The 19,469-nt window shown below is 47.8% G+C and overlaps 4 protein-coding genes across 4 annotated transcripts; 2 read left to right on the top strand and 2 right to left on the bottom strand.

Moving 5' to 3' along the window:
• Positions 1-246: 246 nt before the first annotated feature.
• Positions 247-3,905, bottom strand: PV05_11245 (uncharacterized protein; the record flags this gene model as incomplete). The annotated part of the gene is made up of 5 exons (XM_013454707.1): positions 247-1,678; positions 1,778-2,168; positions 2,226-3,108; positions 3,159-3,523; positions 3,577-3,905. Coding segments are annotated over 5 exons (3,221 nt in total), but the record flags the coding sequence as incomplete, so codon positions are not given.
• Positions 3,906-6,429: 2,524 nt separating this feature from the next.
• Positions 6,430-9,559, top strand: PV05_11244 (uncharacterized protein; the record flags this gene model as incomplete). Its single annotated transcript, XM_013454706.1, has 2 exons — positions 6,430-7,119; positions 7,191-9,559. The coding sequence occupies 2 exons, from the start codon at positions 6,430-6,432 to the stop codon at positions 8,967-8,969; spliced, it is 2,469 nt and encodes an 822-aa protein (XP_013310160.1). The 3' UTR covers positions 8,970-9,559.
• Positions 8,939-11,092, bottom strand: PV05_11243 (uncharacterized protein). Its single transcript, XM_013454705.1, has 2 exons — positions 10,444-11,092; positions 8,939-10,396 (listed from the first exon to the last, which is right to left on the bottom strand). The coding sequence occupies exons 1-2, from the start codon at positions 10,799-10,801 to the stop codon at positions 9,603-9,605; spliced, it is 1,152 nt and encodes a 383-aa protein (XP_013310159.1). The 5' UTR covers positions 10,802-11,092; the 3' UTR covers positions 8,939-9,602.
• A 648-nt stretch (positions 11,093-11,740) lies between these two features.
• PV05_11242 (uncharacterized protein) lies at positions 11,741-13,218 on the top strand. Its single transcript, XM_013454704.1, has 3 exons — positions 11,741-12,319; positions 12,374-12,629; positions 12,690-13,218. Exons 1-3 carry the CDS (start codon positions 11,955-11,957, stop codon positions 13,161-13,163), a joined length of 1,095 nt encoding a protein of 364 aa, XP_013310158.1. The 5' UTR covers positions 11,741-11,954; the 3' UTR covers positions 13,164-13,218.
• Positions 13,219-19,469: the final 6,251 nt, after the last annotated feature.

Below are 19,469 nucleotides of genomic sequence, written 5' to 3'. Positions count from 1 at the left end.
TGTTGATTTCTGAGTCGAGAATCGAGCTGCTGCACCGGCAGAATCCCATCGACATGGATAGATCCAGTTTGACCATTCAACCCATCTACAGACCGCTCCGAAATCTGTCCTGGACGCTTGTAGTCAGCTCATTACCGTAAACGATTCATCCCGAAACGAATGTCGTACGATTCCCGAGCTCCATCGTACGAGTTCGCATGGAAGGAGAAATTACATTGTACAAGTAAATGTCTAGCATAATGTTGAGTGGAGTCTAGCAATACCAATACCAAAGATAATATATACACCGAATAACGAAGTTCCCAGAACCGACAATGATCAGTAGATATGCCACAAGCCAGTCCTTCACACATTGTGGACGCTGCATATCTGCTGCTTCCCCTTCGGCATCCTCACCAAACCACCGTCGCCCAGGTACTCCCCTCCTACAACTTTCTCTTGCCCTTCGGCATCCTCACAAGCCAGTACAAAGTCAAAGCGGCCGCGATGTTGAACGCAATGTAGACCCACATGAGCCCAAAATTGCGCCATCGGTCCTCATAATGTGAACTGATGCCCGCCAGGTACACATTCGTCTCCTTGATCTTGCAGAACTTGCAGTCACTCGTTGTCGAAGGATCCAACAGATACCCACCGGCCCGGGTGATGTAGTCGGCCATATACTCACCGCAGGCCTGCCCGTCAGGTGGGTTCAGCGTGATGTACTCGTTGCTGGCACATGTCACGTCGACGTTCGCCAGGCCGGTTGACAAGACCGCCGAAATCCAGTACGACAGTGGGGAGACACGGTACAGGAAGACCCAGAATTCCGGCATCTGGTCTTTCGTGGCCAGGACGCCGCTGAAGAAGAAGATCAAGATGAACAGAAAGTTGGCGTTGTTGCCACCCTCGTCCGCTGTGTCGGCAAAAGATATACACATGTGTGCGAACGTGCAGGCGAAGAGCATGAACACCCAGAACAAAAGCCACATCAGCACACCCCTCTCCGTGCCTTGGCCCGCGGCATCGGCGTTCTTGTAGAAGCCCACGGGGTAGTATATGAATGCCCACGTGAAGACCGAGGCGAGTGTGTTCCAGGGGATTTCGGCCATGATCTGGCTAAGCATGAAGATTTTCCAGGAGTATGTTTTGGCAGGGCGTTCGCGAACTTCGTACAGCGAGCGCTGTGTGACGAAGTGCGGCATCTGCTGTTCGACCAGTTGCCCGAAAATACTGGATAGTTCGAAGATGGCGAACATTTGATTCTGGAGGCCTTGGATGGACAGGGGGGCGTTGACAAACACCAATCCGACGAATAAGCTGGCCGTGATGCACAGAGAGATTTTGGAGTAGATGTAGGTAGGTGTGCGCCAGTACTGTTGGAAGACCCGCTCCGTGACGACGAGGAATTGTTGCCAGAGTGGCGCAGCGAATTCGCGGTATGAGGCGAGGTCATGTTTCTCCTCTACGGATGGCCCCTCGGCACCTAGTGCGCGGAGACGAGCGAGTTCGTTCTGGACGGCCTGGTACTCGGGACTTGAACGCCAGGTGTGGTGCCAGTCGGTTTCGGAGGAACTGCCTGGTGCCGCGCCGATGGCTTCAAGCATCCATTCTGCTGGGTTGGCGCCGGGCGGGCACGGTGATGCACCATTGCGTTCGAAGTAATCGGTCAGAGTCTCGGAGTTGTCGCCAATCTCACCTGTGCAGCCGCTCAGTATTGGTCGACAACCAGGCAGACTCTTGAAGAATGGGCACGAAACGACAGAGTATGAGAGTTTGAAGGAGAAGGAGCACTTACCAAAGTAGACCGTTTGACCACCCTCCTGGAGTAGGAGCAGGCGGTCGAAGCGTTGAAACAGCATTGCCGAGGGTTGATGGATGGTACAGAGGATGGACTGGCCGACTTTGGAGAGCTTCTCCAGTAAGTCTAGGATAGCCCAGCTGGTTTGAGAGTCAAGGCCCGAGGTCGGCTCATCAACAAAAAGTAGGAGCGGCGGTTTTGCAGCCAACTCGACACCAATGGTCAAGCGCTTGCGTTGTTCGACGTTAAGACCTTCACCTAGTACGCCAACGACGGCGTCGGCATACTCTTGCATATCCAGCAGCTTGATGACTTCGTCCACGTAAGCCAACTTTTCGTCCTTCGGGATGCTGGCCGGCTGGCGAAGAAGTGCTGAGAATTTGAGTGCCTGTGGCAAAGTCAGCATTCATCAAAGTAAAATCGAAACCGGCTGCGAAAGTCTCACCTCCCGGACAGTACTAGTCTCGAGATGCAAATCTTGCTGCTGAGCATAGCCGGTTTTCCGCTGGAAGCTCTCATCACGAATCTTGCCATCTACCAACATCTCGCCTGTGAGGACACCCACTCCCGTGCGACGGTCGGCCAAACAATCAAGCAGAGTTGTCTTGCCAGCTCCGGAGACGCCCACCAAGGCAGTCAGCGTGCCCGGTTTGACCCATCCATCGACGTTGTCCAAAAGACGCCGAGTTTTCTTCTTGATCTTGATGTCGTAGCACACGTTGTTCCAATGGAAGACGCTTGTGGAGCCGCGAAAGGTTCCCTTCTCATCACCGGAGATGTGCCTATCTGCGTTTGCCACTACGGGCACAGGGCCAGAGAGCGACTTCTCGACATCATTCTTAATACCTTTAATCGATGATCCCGGAACGAAACCCCGGCGAAAGACCAGCACTTCACCCTTGGACTTCTTGGCCGTCACATACTCGCTACCGATGAAGTACACAAGGTGGTTGAATATCACCATGGCCACTATTATGCCCACGTTGCGCCATTTGTGGCTGTGCTCATATCTGTACGCCGAACTGATGTAATAGTCTCCGTTCACATAGGACTGGCCAGGATTGGCTCCAATAGCGTCGCAAGCTATGTTTTTCGCAGCAGCATCGGCATAGTCGGGAATATAGGTAGAGCAGGTAAAGTTGCGGCCGTGGAACTCGTTGATCATAAGCGATTCGTAGCCGTAAGCCACGGGATCCAGATAATTGATCCACCGACACCATCCTGGCATATAGTCGACCGGGACAACAAAACCAGTAAAAATGAGCAGGGCCAGCATTAGAACTGCGCCGGGAACCATGGCTTGCTGCTCTGTGCGTGACACTGAGGCGCTGGGAAGATGTCAGTATTGCGCAGACCCTGGCTCAGGGCCTAGACTTACACAGATCTAAAGACACCAGACATGGCCATAACAATGAGGAATGTGACAAGGAGATAGTAGAAGAAGGCTCCCGGCTCCCGATTGAGGTTGGTCATGAAGTAGAAAACAATGTTGAAGCAGATGCAGCTGACTATCTTCGCAGGCAGATCGACCAGGACGGAAGCATATGACTCAGCAGAAGGGTGGTAAAAAGCGTAGCGGGTTTGCTTTTCCACTATTGGTCGTTGAGCGTACAGCGTTAAGATTTCGAGCATGGAGGCAAAGGCGTTGAATAGGATGGCCACGAAGAGAACAACAGCGCGGCCGTAGAAGGAATTCGTGTTGGTGCTCAAGTTGAAGTACAAGGACGAGATAATCAGCGCCATCTGCACATTGTTAGAGGGAGTCCTTGCGTGTGCTCTGTGATAGGAGAACTCACGACCGTGTTTCCAATCCCCATGGTAAGTGTCAGTGAGGGATCGGCTTTGAGTCTTCGAAATCCACGCCAAATACAAAGCTGGACCTGTTGAGAGTATGTCAGGGTGTAAGGCGACTTCACTCGTTGACCCTTGGCCTGATGTGCCTTCTTGAGATGTCGAAAAGTCTCTGCGTCAGGGCCGTCAAAAGGATGCTGCTTTTTGTACTCGTCAATCTCTGAGAGCAAGGCCCTGTATTGGGGACTGTTCTTCCACGCAGTCGCAAATTCGTCTGGGGCGCGGGGTGGGTTATAGCCTGGACGGATGACGCGTTCGGCCGAGAAAGTCATGGACGTGAGAAAGTCAGGCGTAGTCTGGCGTGCAGGACACTCGAATCCGAGATCCTCGAAATACTCCTTGGCCGTTGACGCAGATCCAAAATAGATCTGACGTCCTTCATAGAGCACCGTGACTTTGTCGAATTGCTCGTAAGCAGTCTGTGGAGCTTGGTACATGGATACCACGCAGGTTTGGCCGAAAAGTTCAGACTGGAGTCTCAAGGTCTTGCAGAACTCAATGGCATTTGCAGAGTCCAGACCACGCGTCGAGCTAGAAAGTCAGTATTTGAATCCCATCTACCAAGTCACTCGACTTCCACTCACTTGTCCCAACACTGGAATGGGGCGTTGGCCAGCGTAGCCTCGGCGATGGTGACTCGTTTGCGTTCTCCTCCAGAGACCCCTCGCACATATTGATCTCCCACTTTGGTCTGCAAGGTATGTGTAATACCATACATGGCCATGACGACATCTCGAAGGTGCTCACAGTACCTGTGAAGAGTGTGGTCAGTACCCCATCCTAAGTGAGTTGGGTTCAAGGGGAGGCGTACTGGTTACGATTGATCCCTTGCGGCAGTTCTCGTTGGCATCGTGCACGCGACGCAAAAGTCAACGTCTCGCCGACGGTCAATTTCGCAAAGTGAACGTCGACTTCGGCAGTGTAGATTGCATCACCTCGGTGCGCAGTATGCATCTCTTTGGCCGACATGCCCTGATAGTTGAAGTAGGAGCCCTCGTTGACGTAGAGGCCGTTGGTCTCTCCCGTGACAGTCTTGAGGAAGGTCGAACAACCGGAGCCAGGAGGTCCCAGAACGACACACATCTCGCCAGGACGGATGAGCCCATCAAATTGACGCAGGATGTCGATACGAGTCTGGCCTGCTCTGCTGGAGAGGAGGCGGCGAGCCATACCAGGCAAGGCCAGCCAAACGTTGGCAACATCTTTCTGAAAGTCGGTTTGTGTGCCGTATCCGAAAACATTCAGGTTCTGGAAGCACAGCCCAACCCGACGGAATTTCTGGCCGCGTTCGCTGGCGACTTTAGCGACGTTGGTAGCCCAGGCACGCGCGTTGAATTTTTCGCCGCGAGGATTGAGAGGAGAATCTGGGTCGTCGCTTTCGAAGATGGCTTTGCTCTCAGGATTGTTGCCACTATCCTTGGTGTATGATCCTGCCAGCTCCTTCACGATGGAGTGCCGCGTTTCCATCGATTCCGATTCTCCCGTATCCGGTTGACCTTCATCCGTGCCTTTGCCCTGGAAGGCTCTTTCTGGCGGCCAGGGGTTGGGGTGTCCATTGACTCTGAAGTTGCCAAAAGCCGTTGACATACTGGACTGCTGGGCGGATCAGCCTGTTGACCTGATCTTGAAGTTGAGCCCACCGCAACCAGAAGTCGGACTTCTTGGGGTGGTTGGGAGCAAGCCGCGCCTGTTTAATGTAGGTACGGCAGCTGAAAGCTCAATTGGACTGTTGAAGAAACTTGCAAGGGGCATCAGAATATAATTGTCAGCGAGGGAATGTTAATATTGCAGGTTGCGACATTGTTGCTAGCACCTTATACTCGATCGGACTTGTCAAGCTCGACATCTCCGCCTACGACCGGCCACACTGCTAGTATGGGTCGCGGGTCGGACTGACTCGGCTGGACGTGCAAATTTTCTCCCAAAATCGCGGGACCGGAGGCCAAATCGAGTGTAGTTTCGGCGAGAAAGAAAATAGGCACCCATGTTGGCGATGGAAGATGCTGTGGAAGCGGGATTGATTGCCTGTTGTCAGAACAATGGCAGTGGATTAGGGCGGATTGGAACCCTAGCCGAGAAAAAGAGTATGGCCGTCCGAGGTTCCATTCTCTTATTACCATAACTGCATTCTCGATCCGCATGTGAATGTTCAGGAATCAAAGATCCGACTTGATCGCGACATGGAAGAATCCAGGTCTCTTCTAAAGCTTTTAACGTTATCCGGGCGTGCAGCCTCGTCGAACTTATCTTGTTATAGCGGCAAGTCCATATTTGAAGTTGAGCTAACTTAGTAAATCCAATCTTCTCCGCCGCTATAACTTGACAAGGCTGTACCCAAGTTGCGGGTGAGACTCCGGAGACAACAACAGCAACACTTCTTCTCCCTCTAAATCCACCAACTACGTCTTCCTCGAGGGATCATCATGACGTGAAAAGCCACTTGCCATTCATCAGGAATATCTGGTACGCCAATCCCCGAATGTCGACAAGATTTATGGAGAACGGGCATGATCCTCGCGTGTTAAAGCGGACAAAGCTTTCACCGAATATGCCGCCTACCTCCGCTACCTCATAACCAATCTTGCAACCCACGCTTTGACACTTTACGCCCGTGTCATGATATTGTCTTGTCCAGGTCGTGCACGGTCGTTGCTGTTCAATGTATCATTTGCGTCTTATATCCGCAAATTGCCGCTTGGTCCGCCCATCGCATCGCTGGCTGGAAGAAAAGCCTGCTGGCCACGCCGTTCCTCTGCTTCTTGTATTGTATCCATAGCTTACCACCGTCCGGATCCCAAATGTTTCAATACGGCCGAAAATCCGATCAGCGTCAGCGTTCCATGGAGCGACAGCCTCGCCGACGTCGCAGACCTGCCCTGTCATGCCTGGAATGCCGCCGGCGGAAGATCAAATGCGACCGGAACGAACCCTGCGCGCATTGTGTCTCGGCCAAGATCCAATGTACCTACAAGTTCTATACCGATCCTCCTATCGACCAGCGACAACCTGCAGAGGGCAGTGGTGCGTTGCGCCCGACCTTGAGTCCGTTAGCCTCGGCGCCCGCCTCGCCTTCAGCTTCAGCTCGTGCCTCGCGGAATGACTTAGACAGACCAAGACCAGTCCCTGAGAACTTTGTTCATCCGTGGGGGCCTCGTGCGACAGCCGTAGCAGGACCACAACAACCACGAGATGATGACCCGAAGGCCACCAGCAGCAACGACAACCGACCACAGAATGATCACCCAGAGACAATCGACCGCAACGACACGCGAACACAGCTTGGGCCCGACGAGCAACCGGATCTCCGAGATCTTCTGCAGCGTGTAAAGAAGCTGGAAGGATCTGCAGCAACTACCAACCCCCTAAACGCCTTATCCGAGACAACCCAAGACATACTAGCGCGCCAGTCCGGACTGCGGGATTCGCAAACGATGTTGGACAAGTCGAGAATCGTGCGATGGAGCCACTGGATGGGAACTGCTCCAGAGGTTAGTATTATATCATATCAGTGGAACCACCTATACCATCGTACCATTCTGCTGACATTGTCTTGCAACAGTTCCATCTCATTGGTGATTGTTATACGGAAGTTCTGGGCCACTCCAAAGCTTTCTCTGAAGACGCCGAAACGGAAGCCCTGGTCGCTCAGATAGGCGACGGGCTCCAGAAATGCAAAACCATAGCGAAGCGCATCAAGCTGGGCCGACCGAGCAGATGCCTGTCCTGGCGTGAATTTGGATTGTCGACCCCTTCCCGCGAGGTGGCAGACGTGATGGTCAACCTATACTTCCGGTCATTCGAATCGACGCACAGGATCCTACATGTGCCTACCTTTTGGTCCGAGTACCAGCGATACTGGGCCGATCCCGAAAGAGGAACAGCAACCGACCTGCGGCTCAAGATCCTTCTCGTCATCGCCATAGGATCGAGCCTGTCCGAGTACGGGGACACCGACGCCGGATTCCGCAGCATGGTCCACCAGTGGATCTACACTGCTCAGGCGTGGCTTTCGGGACCCCTGGAAAAAAATCGCCTCAACATCACCGGTCTGCAGATCCACTGCCTGACCATCCTCGCTCGACAGACCTTTTCGATCGGGGCCGATCTCGTCTGGATGTCGATGGGCTCCCTCGTCCACCGAGCCATGCAAATGGGCCTCCATCGTGACCCCAAACACTTACCTGAGATGTCCGTGTTGCAAGCGGAGCTCCGTCGAAGGCTCTGGGCCACCATCGTCGAGATGATCATCCAATCTTCACTCGACTCGGCCATGCCACCGCGAATCTCCTTCGACGACTTCGACACCGAGCCTCCATCCAACAACAACGACGATGAGATACAAGTAGAAGACGAATCTCTCACGAGCAAGAGTTCGGCACTCCAGCCCCACCCCAAGACCGTCTATACCTCGACATCGCTTCAACTCCTCCTGCTTGACTCGTGGCCCACGCGACTCCGGATCCTCCAGCTTCTGAATGGCCTGCACTCGGAACTGTCGTACGTTGACGTCCTTGCTCTGACCGCACAAATGACCGACGCCTTGAAGGCATGCAACAGCTTCATGCAGGCCAATACCACAGCCTCCAACAACGACAACAACAATAACCAGGACGGTGACCCCGACTCCGGCTCCAGTCCCAGCGGCGGTGGGGTGACGGCATTCCACCGCAACCTCCTCGACTACCTAGTCCGCCGATTCATGATCGTCCTACACTGCCCGTTCGTCAGCAAAGCCCGCGCGAACCCGCTATTCTACTATTCTCTCAAAGTCAGCCTGGACTCTGCTCTGGCGCTCATCTCGCCCGAACCGGACGCCGGCTTCTCGCACCTCATGACCATCGGCGGCGGCTTGTTCAGGGAGGGCCTGTGGTACGCGCAGACGGCCATCACGCTGGAACTCCTCGCCGAGGTCGAAGCCCAGCGGCGCGACGGCACGCTTCGACGAAAAATCTCCCCTTACCGCGACCTCCTCAAGAAGGCCACCAGGGACATCATCGCGCTGTCCGTCGAGCGCATCCGCCGCGGAGAGACCAACATCAAGAGCCACATGTTTCTGAGCATGGTCCTGGCCCAGGCCGAGGCCATGGAGGCAGGGGTCTCGTATCGCTTCGAGATGGCCCGCGCCGCCGTCGACAGCCTCGACTTCTGTCACGCTTTGCTCGAGAACCGTGTTGGAAATACCACTGGCGGCACGGGGGCCTTCCCAAGTCCCAACGACAACGATATGGGCCGTCTCACGTCAACCTCAACCAATCTTGGTGGTCGGGGCCAAGATGACTACGGCTTGGATTTTGATCTGGACTTGGAGTTTTTCTTGCCAGACGCCGGCTTTACCTGACTTGGTCTACCTGCGAACTACTACTACCATGTTAACTGCCTTTCGTGAGCTTCTGGCTCCCTCTTAAAACCTTTCACACGGTCCGACAAGCCGGACGGACACCTCCTCACCTCTTCCGAAACGTCTGTATATCCATCCATGGTGGGACACAGTGGTCATGGAAAACTCGGCCCAAATAGATCTAGTACGATCTTGAACCACTCCCCCACCAGTGGAAGATTTTTTTGCCATGTGCAATCTGGACGCAATGCGTGCCTGCTGAGCCGTCGACACGCTTCTCGATATATCTCCCCCAACGGTCCTGGATGAACGGCCGTTGTCTGCCCGTAGCGTTACCGACTCGAGTATGACCACGCCGGGGCGAAAGGGAGCCTAAAGGTTGGTTGGGTTTCGCCTGATCGAGGAAACGAAGTCGGGCGTTTTTGTGCAAGCTCCTCGGCCTAGAGTTGGTTACTGGAAGGCGCCTGCGACGGAGGGAGAGTATTCAGTGTATTGTGGAACCCAGGATCTTTGGTCCTGCCCTCAAATCGTGGGTATGCATCATCGAAGACCGCATAGTGTGTCTTGGGCAGACAAACAGTCGATATAGGGGTTGTGTACTTCTCATGTCGGCTGTATGCCGCCTTTGAACCCTCAAGCGGCGCCGTCTTTTTCGCTCTTTCCATCATGTTTGACATCAGCCTTCTCCTCCCCTGCTCCTTCAGCCTTGCTTTGGGACTTTTGTTCGCCATCCTTGTTGTCCTTTTTGTTATCACTTGGCCCTCCACTGCGTTCAGGGGCGTACCATGTCCTGGCGAAATGATGCTGGATATATCTTTCCCCGTACGCGGGATCGCCGGCATGGCTGTGCTTTTGATGGCCGGCGAAGCCATTGATAGGTAAGATGAGCACGTCTCCATAGAGTTTCGGTTCTCTCTGGTCATGCAACGTCGCCCAAGTGACATTTTGACCCTGGTCATTCAACACCTGCATAACAGCATCGGTGATCATTCCTGGCCCAGTAGCTTCGAGGGTTTCCATCTTGTCGAGAGTGAGCTCACCCAGAGTGACCCGTTTCCGGCGGGCGATGTACTCCAAGTTACTCATGACTCGCTGAACGGCAGTCTCAAAGATGGGGTGGCCAGGTTTGGACATCAATGTCCACTGGCACAGACCAATTGGGCGGATAAACATCTTGTAAGTGTGGTCGTCGTATTCGATGCCGATAATCGCATTGATCGTGCTGGCCCCCAACTCGATGGGAATCCACCGGTCCGGATGAACGAGATTGGACGTGTCGATGTCACTGTAGACGCCTCCTACCGCGAGCATGACCAGGTACCGCAAGAAGTCTGCCTTGAGGACCGTGGTATTCAGTCCTTTCCAGAAATTGACAATCGAGGGCCGCGACGCGAAGTGTTCCTCAATGAATGCCAAAGCATCGACTTCTGTAATCGCTTAGTGCCTTCGTCAATGTCATAATCATGACGTTTACCTTTCAAGATTTTATGTTCGAAACTTTTGACCTTTTTCCAGGTCTCGGTTCTCTCCGCGAACTTTTCGTGACCATGCTCATCTGGTCCCAACCAGGCCTGCCAAATGGTTCGAGGAAATCTCGCCGGATAAGATTGAGATGGTGTAAACGTTGACTGAAGAGCTTCCGCAAGATGCCGACCTTCGTCCGTGTCCATGTCGACTCTCGCCCTTGACGCTCCGACTCCCTGGTCATACGTGGACGACTTGGGGATTAATGGCAGCATCTCTGAGTTGGATAAGTGGAAAACCACGTAGAGAACGCATAACGCTATGGCTGTGAAAGCCCAGTATTTGCTCATATGGCCTGTCGATAACATGATTGCAAGAAGTTGATGAGATTGGTTTTTCCTGCTGCGAATTGAAAAAACGCTTCAGCCGCTATTCGATTAGGCGGTCAATAGAACGACCAGTGTTCAGAGTATTGCATGGATTATTTGCAGTTTCGAAGATGTTGTTTGATGGACCTTCGCTACGCAAATCGGCTTGGTGTTGGCTGTCGCAAAAGCCCAAAAAGGATGCTTATCGCACGAAGTGGATGCTCAACCCGTTCAGGAGGCGATTACCTGAGGACGCTGAGCTTGGCTCAGGAATGTCAATGCCTCTACCATGTACTAGGCACCTACTAGGGGCTGCACAGAGGCAGATTGCAGCGAGCCAGGAGGATGACAGATGACATCGCGACCACGCGCCTCGAGAAGAGTGAGTGCCAACGACCGCGTTGAAGGCGATGTGGCCATAGCTGAAAAGACCGTTCTGACACTCAGGAAAAACTGTGCTAAAGACCCGCCAGGGCAGCAGTTGCAGTTGACAACATTAGGGGGTGATAATCTGACGTCTGTCAACTGTGTCGGCGACCTTTCAGCACTGATGAAGCCTAGCGTGGAGCGTGGAACAACAAGTCTCAACAAATACTCGAGAGATGGTACCCAAGTCTGCAGTATGAACAAAGAAGCTTCTGATAAGTTGGTTTTCTGTGAAGCCAGAAAGGCTGACTGGTGCTGAAGGTGCCTGTTAACAAAGGTGTAAAGAGCGCAAAAAGGCAGGGCGAGACGTTGCCTAGGCTTGGTGAAGCCGAGCAGCGCCGGCAAGTATCGCCCTGAGAGCCCCCATCAAGCCCCCATCACCCCCTAGATTGGCTTAGTACAGCCGAGCGGATCCCCAGACACAGGCCTGCACCAGCCTCAAGTCGGCGAACCCACTACTTAAACCTTTAACGGCGGGCGCCCGGGAGCCATTCAGTCTGGAATCGAATTGGCTCCAGCTTCAGGAGAATAGGACCATTGCTCCTCGGCGAAAAGGCGTCGGCTGATCAAACTAAGTCCTGAAGAATTGACCCTTACTTCATCTGCATCCAAGAACAATATACTTCGACAACATAACATACACATCAGACCAACACTGCTATATTCGACCGCTAGATAGCCATGTGTTTTTGGTGCTTCAGAGAGTCGCTGTATCGCAGTTAACAAAATGTTTGGAAAGCCGAACCTCAAGATCCTCAGCCTTGTCACCACGACAATATGTGCCTTCACGATATTTTCCGACTTTATCGGCATGTTGCACCGTCCCAACAGCCTTTCTGACGCCATAATAACACGAGGGTCGAAAGTACCTCGATCGAGTATTGCAAAGCTTTCCATGCTGTATGGAGAGCCAAATCCTCTTTACGAACGAGCGCTGGCCGCTCACACTCCGCACAACCGGAATTTTGGATACAGCATGTACGTCCTCCGGGAAAAGACACTCCCGGGATATTGGTCAAAGCCAGCATACATCCTGGACCAATTGCTTGCAGAGCTGGCTCTGCCAGAGGAACAGCGATTGAAGTGGCTGGTGTAAGTGGTTTTGTGTAGTTTCTGTCAAAGTCCACTGACTGAGCATGTCGATAGATGGGTTGATGGTGACATCGTCCTAATGAATCCCAAAATCCCTCTGGAGATCTTCCTTCCCCCAGAGGACAAATGGGGTCATATTCATGCCTTGGTCACGAACGACCACAGAGGACTGAACAACGGGGTGTTCTTCCTGAGGGTCCATGAATGGTCGGTTTGGCTGATGACGGCGACCTTGGGGCTAGAAATATATCAGCCCGATGTTGAGCTGGAGTTTGGTGATCAATCCGCCATGGGGATCTGGGTGAAGGATGTAAGAAATGGATGCTCCTCTTACAAGAACCGTATCAGATTGCTGATCAAATTCTTGCAGGAGAGATTTCGCGACAACATCATGCATGTGCCGCAAAGGTGGTTCAATGCCTATGCTGGCAATCGTGGAGAGACCAATGGATTATTTGCGGACCCTCTGTCGCCGCAGACCAAAGTGCACGCCAACAGCATTAAGGAAGGCGACCTTCTCGTCCATCATGCAGGGCACAAGTCTTTGCGGGCGCAGCGGATGACGCCCTGGATGGATGTTGCTGAGCAACATTTACCACAATGGGAACTCGATCTTGATGAAACCGAGTACGAACAGGAGATTAAAGAATTCTGGCAGAACGAGGCACCGAAAGAGAAAAAACGAGTAGACAATATGATCAAGAAAGAGCAAAACGACAAGATGAAGAAGCAGATGAAGGAAGCTGAAGCTGCCAAAAAGATAGAAGACGCGAAAAACGTGGCTCAGGACAAAAAGGGTCCAGGCCACGAGAAGCAAAAGGATCTAGAGCGACGAGGATCGTAGACTAAATAATTCCGCGAAGAATTGTGTAGTATTAATATCGATGTGTGTTCATTAAGGTAGTTCTTGAGAGATGTTTGATGATCGTTGGAAGATAAAGATCAAGAGATGAAGAAAGAGAAGTTGTGAGGGTTGAAGTTGAAGCGGCATTTCTTGGCCGTGTGATATTAGCGTCGGGATACTTGCCCAGCCTAGTATTCCCCCTCCTTGCGCTCAGTTACGAGTGACTACATACAGCGGCCAGTCTTTCCCTCTTAGATTAGTTAGTTAATCAATCTCTTCCGCCGCTACAACCACAGGTGGTAGCAACGAACCTACTTACAAGAGCGGCCGTGTTCTCTTGTAAGGGCAGTTAGCGGGTCTTATACGCCCGCAACGATTCTAACTGCTTCGATCCTTTATTGTCCTCTACGTCGACGACAGCCCTCGACAACAACTTTAATAACAATAGCGACCTTAATTCCAACATCTCAACGTAAGGGATTTTTACTAGAGAGGTCAGTAAAGTAGTAACGAAACTACTCGTATTGTACCGTAATTACGTATATCTAGTTTCCGAAAAGGAAAGGGAGAGTATCGACAAGATAGACTTTAAGGCCCTAAAACCCCTAAAACGTACGATAATTAAACGTAACGGCGCGAAGAAGCTAAAGTCTCGTAGAAAAGAAGACTTTTTAGCTAATAAGGATATTAGGGAAGAAAGAAGAAGACGAAATAAAAGGGGGTTTACTAGATCCCCGTTATTACGGACGGATACGCCTTAACTCTTCTTCCTTTTAGACCCTTCTATTGTAGGATAGACCTCCCTTCTTCTCTAGAGGTCGGCTATACTAATAATAGTAGTGGTAGCGACCCTAGTAGCTAGGATAAGAACCCTATATCCATTGATACTAATCCTCTTAGTGTATTATATAGTATTTCGCTCTTCACCTAGTCCAATAGTATTGCTATTGGATAACTTAGCGAAATGTTACGAATATATACGTATATTAGCGAACAATATTATAGCGTTATAGACAACACTTCTATTTCGTAAGGACTAAAGATACACGAACTACGCGCGTATAATAACGACCGTAGTAATAGTCAACTCGACGACTATATACGGGACGTTACAAACTAAATCAACTTCTACGATCGACGAGGACACTAGACAAGTGAACGTAAGAAGATAGAAATAGCGTCTACCTATCTTATAGGACGTATATACCAAATATATACGTTAACTTACGGTTTTATACTCACTATTATTGACTACCTTACTTAGTTACGCGAGACCTTTAAGGATAATAATGAGTAATCCCGACTACGTGATTAGTGGTATATATATATCTAGGGCGACCGCCCTACTATAGAATATACTTAAGACCTAATTTACCTTACGGCTTATATTTAGTCGGAAAAGGCCGCATTAAAGATTAAGGAGTATTTTCGCACTAGCCTTAATAATACTATCTAAATAGGAATGGTAGAACACCCTAAATAGAACGACCTAGCCTTATTTAAATACATTAAGTGTACTGATCGATAATAATAGGTTAAGACTACTAAAGCATATATCCATAAGAGAGTAGGACAACGTAGGATAGGTTATATCCTTACTCTCTCTAGAATACCTCGTCGAGGTAATATATAGAAGCCAGCACATTTTACTATAGCGTATACTACCGCGATATCTAGTAAAGGTACAAAAGAATAGCGGGACTAGTATCGAAGGAATGCTGCTTACTTTAGATATAGCTCTATCGACCATTAGTTCCGTAGTTATACGAAATCGGTATCAACCACTCATAAGGGTTCGCCTTATCGAGGCCAAGGAGGTTTTAATGCGCGATAACCCTAGCAGAGTAAAGAGATTAGAAAGTTTCAACTACAGTAGAAAAATAAAGGGAAACCAGAGAGTTCCGGAAAGTTGCGTACTATTGCGGGATCTTATAACGGCTAGGGGGAATTATAGGTAGATGGAGGAGTACTGTAGATAACTAGGTTAGCAACCCAATAGTAGAATTAAAAGGATTCTAACCAATTCGATCAATTACGTAAAGTAGAATAAGTCTATACCCTTAAGATATATCTATAGGATACCGCTACCTATCAATTACGAGGCATTACAAGTATAACTCAAACTTCCGTACCTATATAAGTCCTAGTTAACTTAAGGGCTACGAAGTAGTACCTTTCGACTAATATTGCTCGTAAGCTATAGATAGAGATCGTAACCGACCCTTTACCGTATTGGGTTTAAGTCGCTAGTAGTATATACGTCGCCAGTCTAGGAAGAGCTCGCTTTACGCTCCGTATCCATTAGTATTCTATGGATCTAACGGCCTATATACTTAAAATTCCGGGTTATAACCTAATTCTTAGTTTCGAATGGTTGCGAATCGTTAATCCTAAAATCGATTAGCAATAAATAAGAATTTAGGTCCGTAACAAATCTAAAATACTTTATATACTTTCTCCTACCGACGTAAACCTATTTAACTTAATTCGTACTAATATAGATACTACTTAGCTATTAAGCCTTCGTGCGACTCTTAGAGCTCTTGGAAAGAAGATAACTAGTCTCTTTCTAGGGTGTATTAAAGGATCGTATCCTCGTTAAGATCTTCCTATTACTCCTAGAGAGCTAGTTTAGCTAGCGATTATAGAATAAAATAAACCGTTATATACCCTTTTAAAACGATTTAAGGGGATCTTTAAGAAAGAACTTTCTACTATCCTTTCCCCTACGCGTTAGGACGATCACCGTATCTTTACGGATAATTTCGCGCCGATTAATATTAATGCGTATCCTCTCTCCTCGATATATATTGCGAAGTAAAGTCGATAGATTACGTAGATATTGTAATAGGGCATTATTCACGAGTCTACGTCCCTATAGGGATTCCCTATCCTATTCGTCAAAAAACTAGGAGGTAAGTAAAGGATATATATCGATTACCGAGTATTAAACGCTATTACGGTTAAAAATGGTTATCCTTTATCTCGAATTTAGGAATGTCTTAATCTTATCGAGAATACTAAATTTCTATCGAAACTGGATCTTATATAAGGATACTACTAGATTTAGGTATATCTCGATAGTCGTGAGAAAACTGCGTTTAATACGCGAGAAGGAAAGTTCGAATACTGCGCTATACTATTTAGGCTCTATAATATATTAACTACGTTTTAGGCGTTAATGAATCGTATTCTACGAGAATATATCGTAAAATTTGTAATTATATATCTTGATGATATACTTATCTACTTTAACGATCTCCTCGAGTATTTACGATATCTTACGAATATCTTCGAGATACTCGAAATATATTCCTTATACGTTAAACCCTTAAAGTGTCAATTTCTTATAAAAGAACTCGAATTCTATAGCCATACGATTAGAAACGGATAGATCCGACCTCTTACAATAAAGGTCAATATTATTCTTTAATGGCCAGTTCTAACTAACGTACATAAACTTCGATAATTCTTTAGTCTAGCTTCGTACTATCGTAGATATATATAGGGTTTTGTATATACTTATATCCTATTATTTCTACTTTTATAGGAAGCGGATATTAAAGAAAGAAAACGTAAATTTCGGAAAATTAAATAGAATACTACAGCGAAGAATACTTTTCAATCCTTAAAATAAGCCCTTACGAATACCTCCGTCTTAATATAGCTAGATACAATACGACTATTTTTCATTAAGACAGATACTAGTAAATAAGCTATTAGTAGGGTCTTACTTCAAGAGGATTACGACTCGAAACGACTTCGTCTCATTACTTACGAAGAACGGAAGCTTACGCTCGTAGAAATTAATTATTCTATTTATAAAAAAGAACTACTCACGATTAAATACACCTTAAATATATAGCGTATTTATATTAAAAACGATTATTTAATCACAATCTTTATAGATCACGAAAGTTTAAAATACCTCTAAACGATACGAAACCCTACGAAACAACTCGCTTATTGGATTACTAATTTCTCTAAATATAACTTAAAGATTTACTATCGGAAAGGTTCTTTAATGGTTACTCCGAATGCTATCAGTTAACGTTCTAATCTTATAGAATAAGGACCGCGGAACCTTACGGCTTAATTCACTACGTTACGCGGCCTTAAAGAGAATAAATAGACTAAAGCAATAATTAAATTACTCTAGGAAGGATAACAGCCACCTACGCGTATCCGCTCGAAACTATACGAAGATCGGTTCTTATTTACTGTTAAGGATAATACACTCTATCGTGTTAAGAACGACGTCTAAAGTCCTTACATTCCAATATCTTTTCGTACAGACTTCCTCGAACGAATGTATATCGAATATAGATATCTCGAATACCCTAGTATTCTTAGTGTTATCTAGGGACGAGGATAGTGGTCCTCTCTTTAAGAAGATATACGTACCTTTACACGTAGTTACCTATAGTATTAGGTTTCTTAACGTAGCCATCTAGGGCAAGAGAGAGAACAACTATAAACCCTCAATAAGGAAACACTACAAATCTTTAATAGATAGGCGATTAATCTAATCAATATCCTACCGAAAACACCCGCAGGTAACCGTTGAATTATTACGGCGATCGAATATCTTACTAAATAACCAATAGCTCTCGCTATACCCGATGCTAAAGCCGAAACAATTACAAAATTCCTCTACGATCACATTACGATGATTTACGGAGCACCACGCGAAATTCTCTTAGATAACGGACAAAATCTAACGAGAGAGGTAATAACCCATTATATCTCGCTATTAAAGACGAGACATCGCGTAACGATACCGTACCATCCGCGAACGAACGGAAAAGTCGAGAACTTCAACGAATTCCTAGGGATAACGTTAACACGTCTCCTTACGAACCAACCCACTATTCTATAGAACCAATATCTACCTTAAGCCTTATTTACCGCACGGATTAGAATCCACATAATAACTAAGAAATCTCCGTATTACCTCTTATTTAACTATCAACCAAGACTTCCTACTAACGATAATAATCCTCGACAATTAGATATCTCGAAAAATTAGGAGACAACCTTACAAAGAATCGAGGTACTACAATACACTCGTATATAAGCGAATCAACACTTAATCTATCGCGCTATCGCAGCTAGTAAGGTTCGAAAGGAACTCGTTAAAGAGAGTTCTCTTCCTATTGATCAATAAGTCCTAGTTAGAGCCGAAGAACGCAATAAGTTCAAAGGACGCTAATTCAGTCCGTATTAGGTAGTAAAGGCTATACCGTTAGAAACTTACCGTCTAGCCGACCCAAAAGGCAATAAACTTAGGACATTGATCAACGGCTAGAGACTCATTCTAGCTAGATTACGAGGGGATCGAGTCGAAACGCTCTAGAATTCTTCGAAAATCCAGGGAAGGTTGCGTAAACAAGTTATTCAAATCGATACTGCTAGTCCAGAAGTAGCTAAACTCTTTGAAAAGAAACAAAACAATACTCCTTCTTACAACGAGTTAGCCACTATTCCTCCTAATTTAGGTAAACGTTCAGAAGTATATTTAGATTAGATAGAGAAGGAAGACCAAGACGAATAGGAGATTCCAACCTTACAGTTCCAGCCCTTATAGTTAGATACGATTAAAATTAACTAGGATCAAGAAAATAAAACTATATTAGAAGAAAAAGAACTAACACCTAAATCTCCTCCCAAGGTCCTAGTAAAGAATATTAAACCTAATCATTATAATCCTTTAGTTACGAACTCTTTCGATCTAAGATCTACTATTACGATTAATAGTATAGAGGGCATTAAAAGAGCGACGCCTATTCCAATATAACAAAAGGAATTAGTAGCAAATATTGCTCAATACCAACGAGATACAACTCGTTACGAACTACGACCTTAGTCTACGAAGAAAAGGCTAGAGGATAGAGAGTAAGAAAAACACGAACTATAGTTATTACCGAACCTTACGGTATCTTACGAACGGAAATCTTATATAATTATTTTATTGCTACCTATTACGCCGCGTTTCGTATAAATACGCACTCTTTCTAAAAAAGAAAGAGATCACTCTACGGTAACAAACAAACACGCGCGATTATAGGCCCTTACGAACCTTTTTAGGCCGTTACTAATATAGGCGAGAAGTGGTCACCGGTTACGCCGGCCGACACACTATTGCGGTCAATTACGAAAGGTTTTATACGAATTACGAGTACTTACGATTTACCTTTACCCTTATCTTTACGCTCTTTCCTACAATTACTATCAGTTACGAATTGATACAAAAAACCAACGGAAATTTACTTAATACGTTTACGTGGCTTAGCAGTATCGTAGCGT

This window comes from Exophiala xenobiotica, assembly GCF_000835505.1.
Source record: "Exophiala xenobiotica strain CBS 118157 unplaced genomic scaffold supercont1.7, whole genome shotgun sequence".
Taxonomy (NCBI): Eukaryota; Fungi; Ascomycota; class Eurotiomycetes; order Chaetothyriales; family Herpotrichiellaceae; genus Exophiala; species Exophiala xenobiotica.
The sequence above is the reverse complement of the archived record's forward strand: the minus strand, read 5'-3'. Positions and strand labels throughout refer to the sequence as shown.

Bases quoted from the DNA above. Each gene is read 5' to 3' on its own strand.
- PV05_11242 (XM_013454704.1), top strand. From the start codon at position 11,955: ATGTTTGGAAAGCCGAACCTCAAGATCCTCAGCCTTGTCACCACGACA. The intron at 12,320-12,373 runs GTAAGTGGTTTT...GCATGTCGATAG, and splicing joins CAGCGATTGAAGTGGCTGGT to ATGGGTTGATGGTGACATCG. The intron at 12,630-12,689 runs GTAAGAAATGGA...AAATTCTTGCAG, and splicing joins TGGGGATCTGGGTGAAGGAT to GAGAGATTTCGCGACAACAT.
- PV05_11243 (XM_013454705.1), bottom strand. From the start codon at position 10,801: ATGTTATCGACAGGCCATATGAGCAAATACTGGGCTTTCACAGCCATA. The intron at 10,397-10,443 runs GTAAACGTCATG...AAGCGATTACAG, and splicing joins CGAACATAAAATCTTGAAAG to AAGTCGATGCTTTGGCATTC.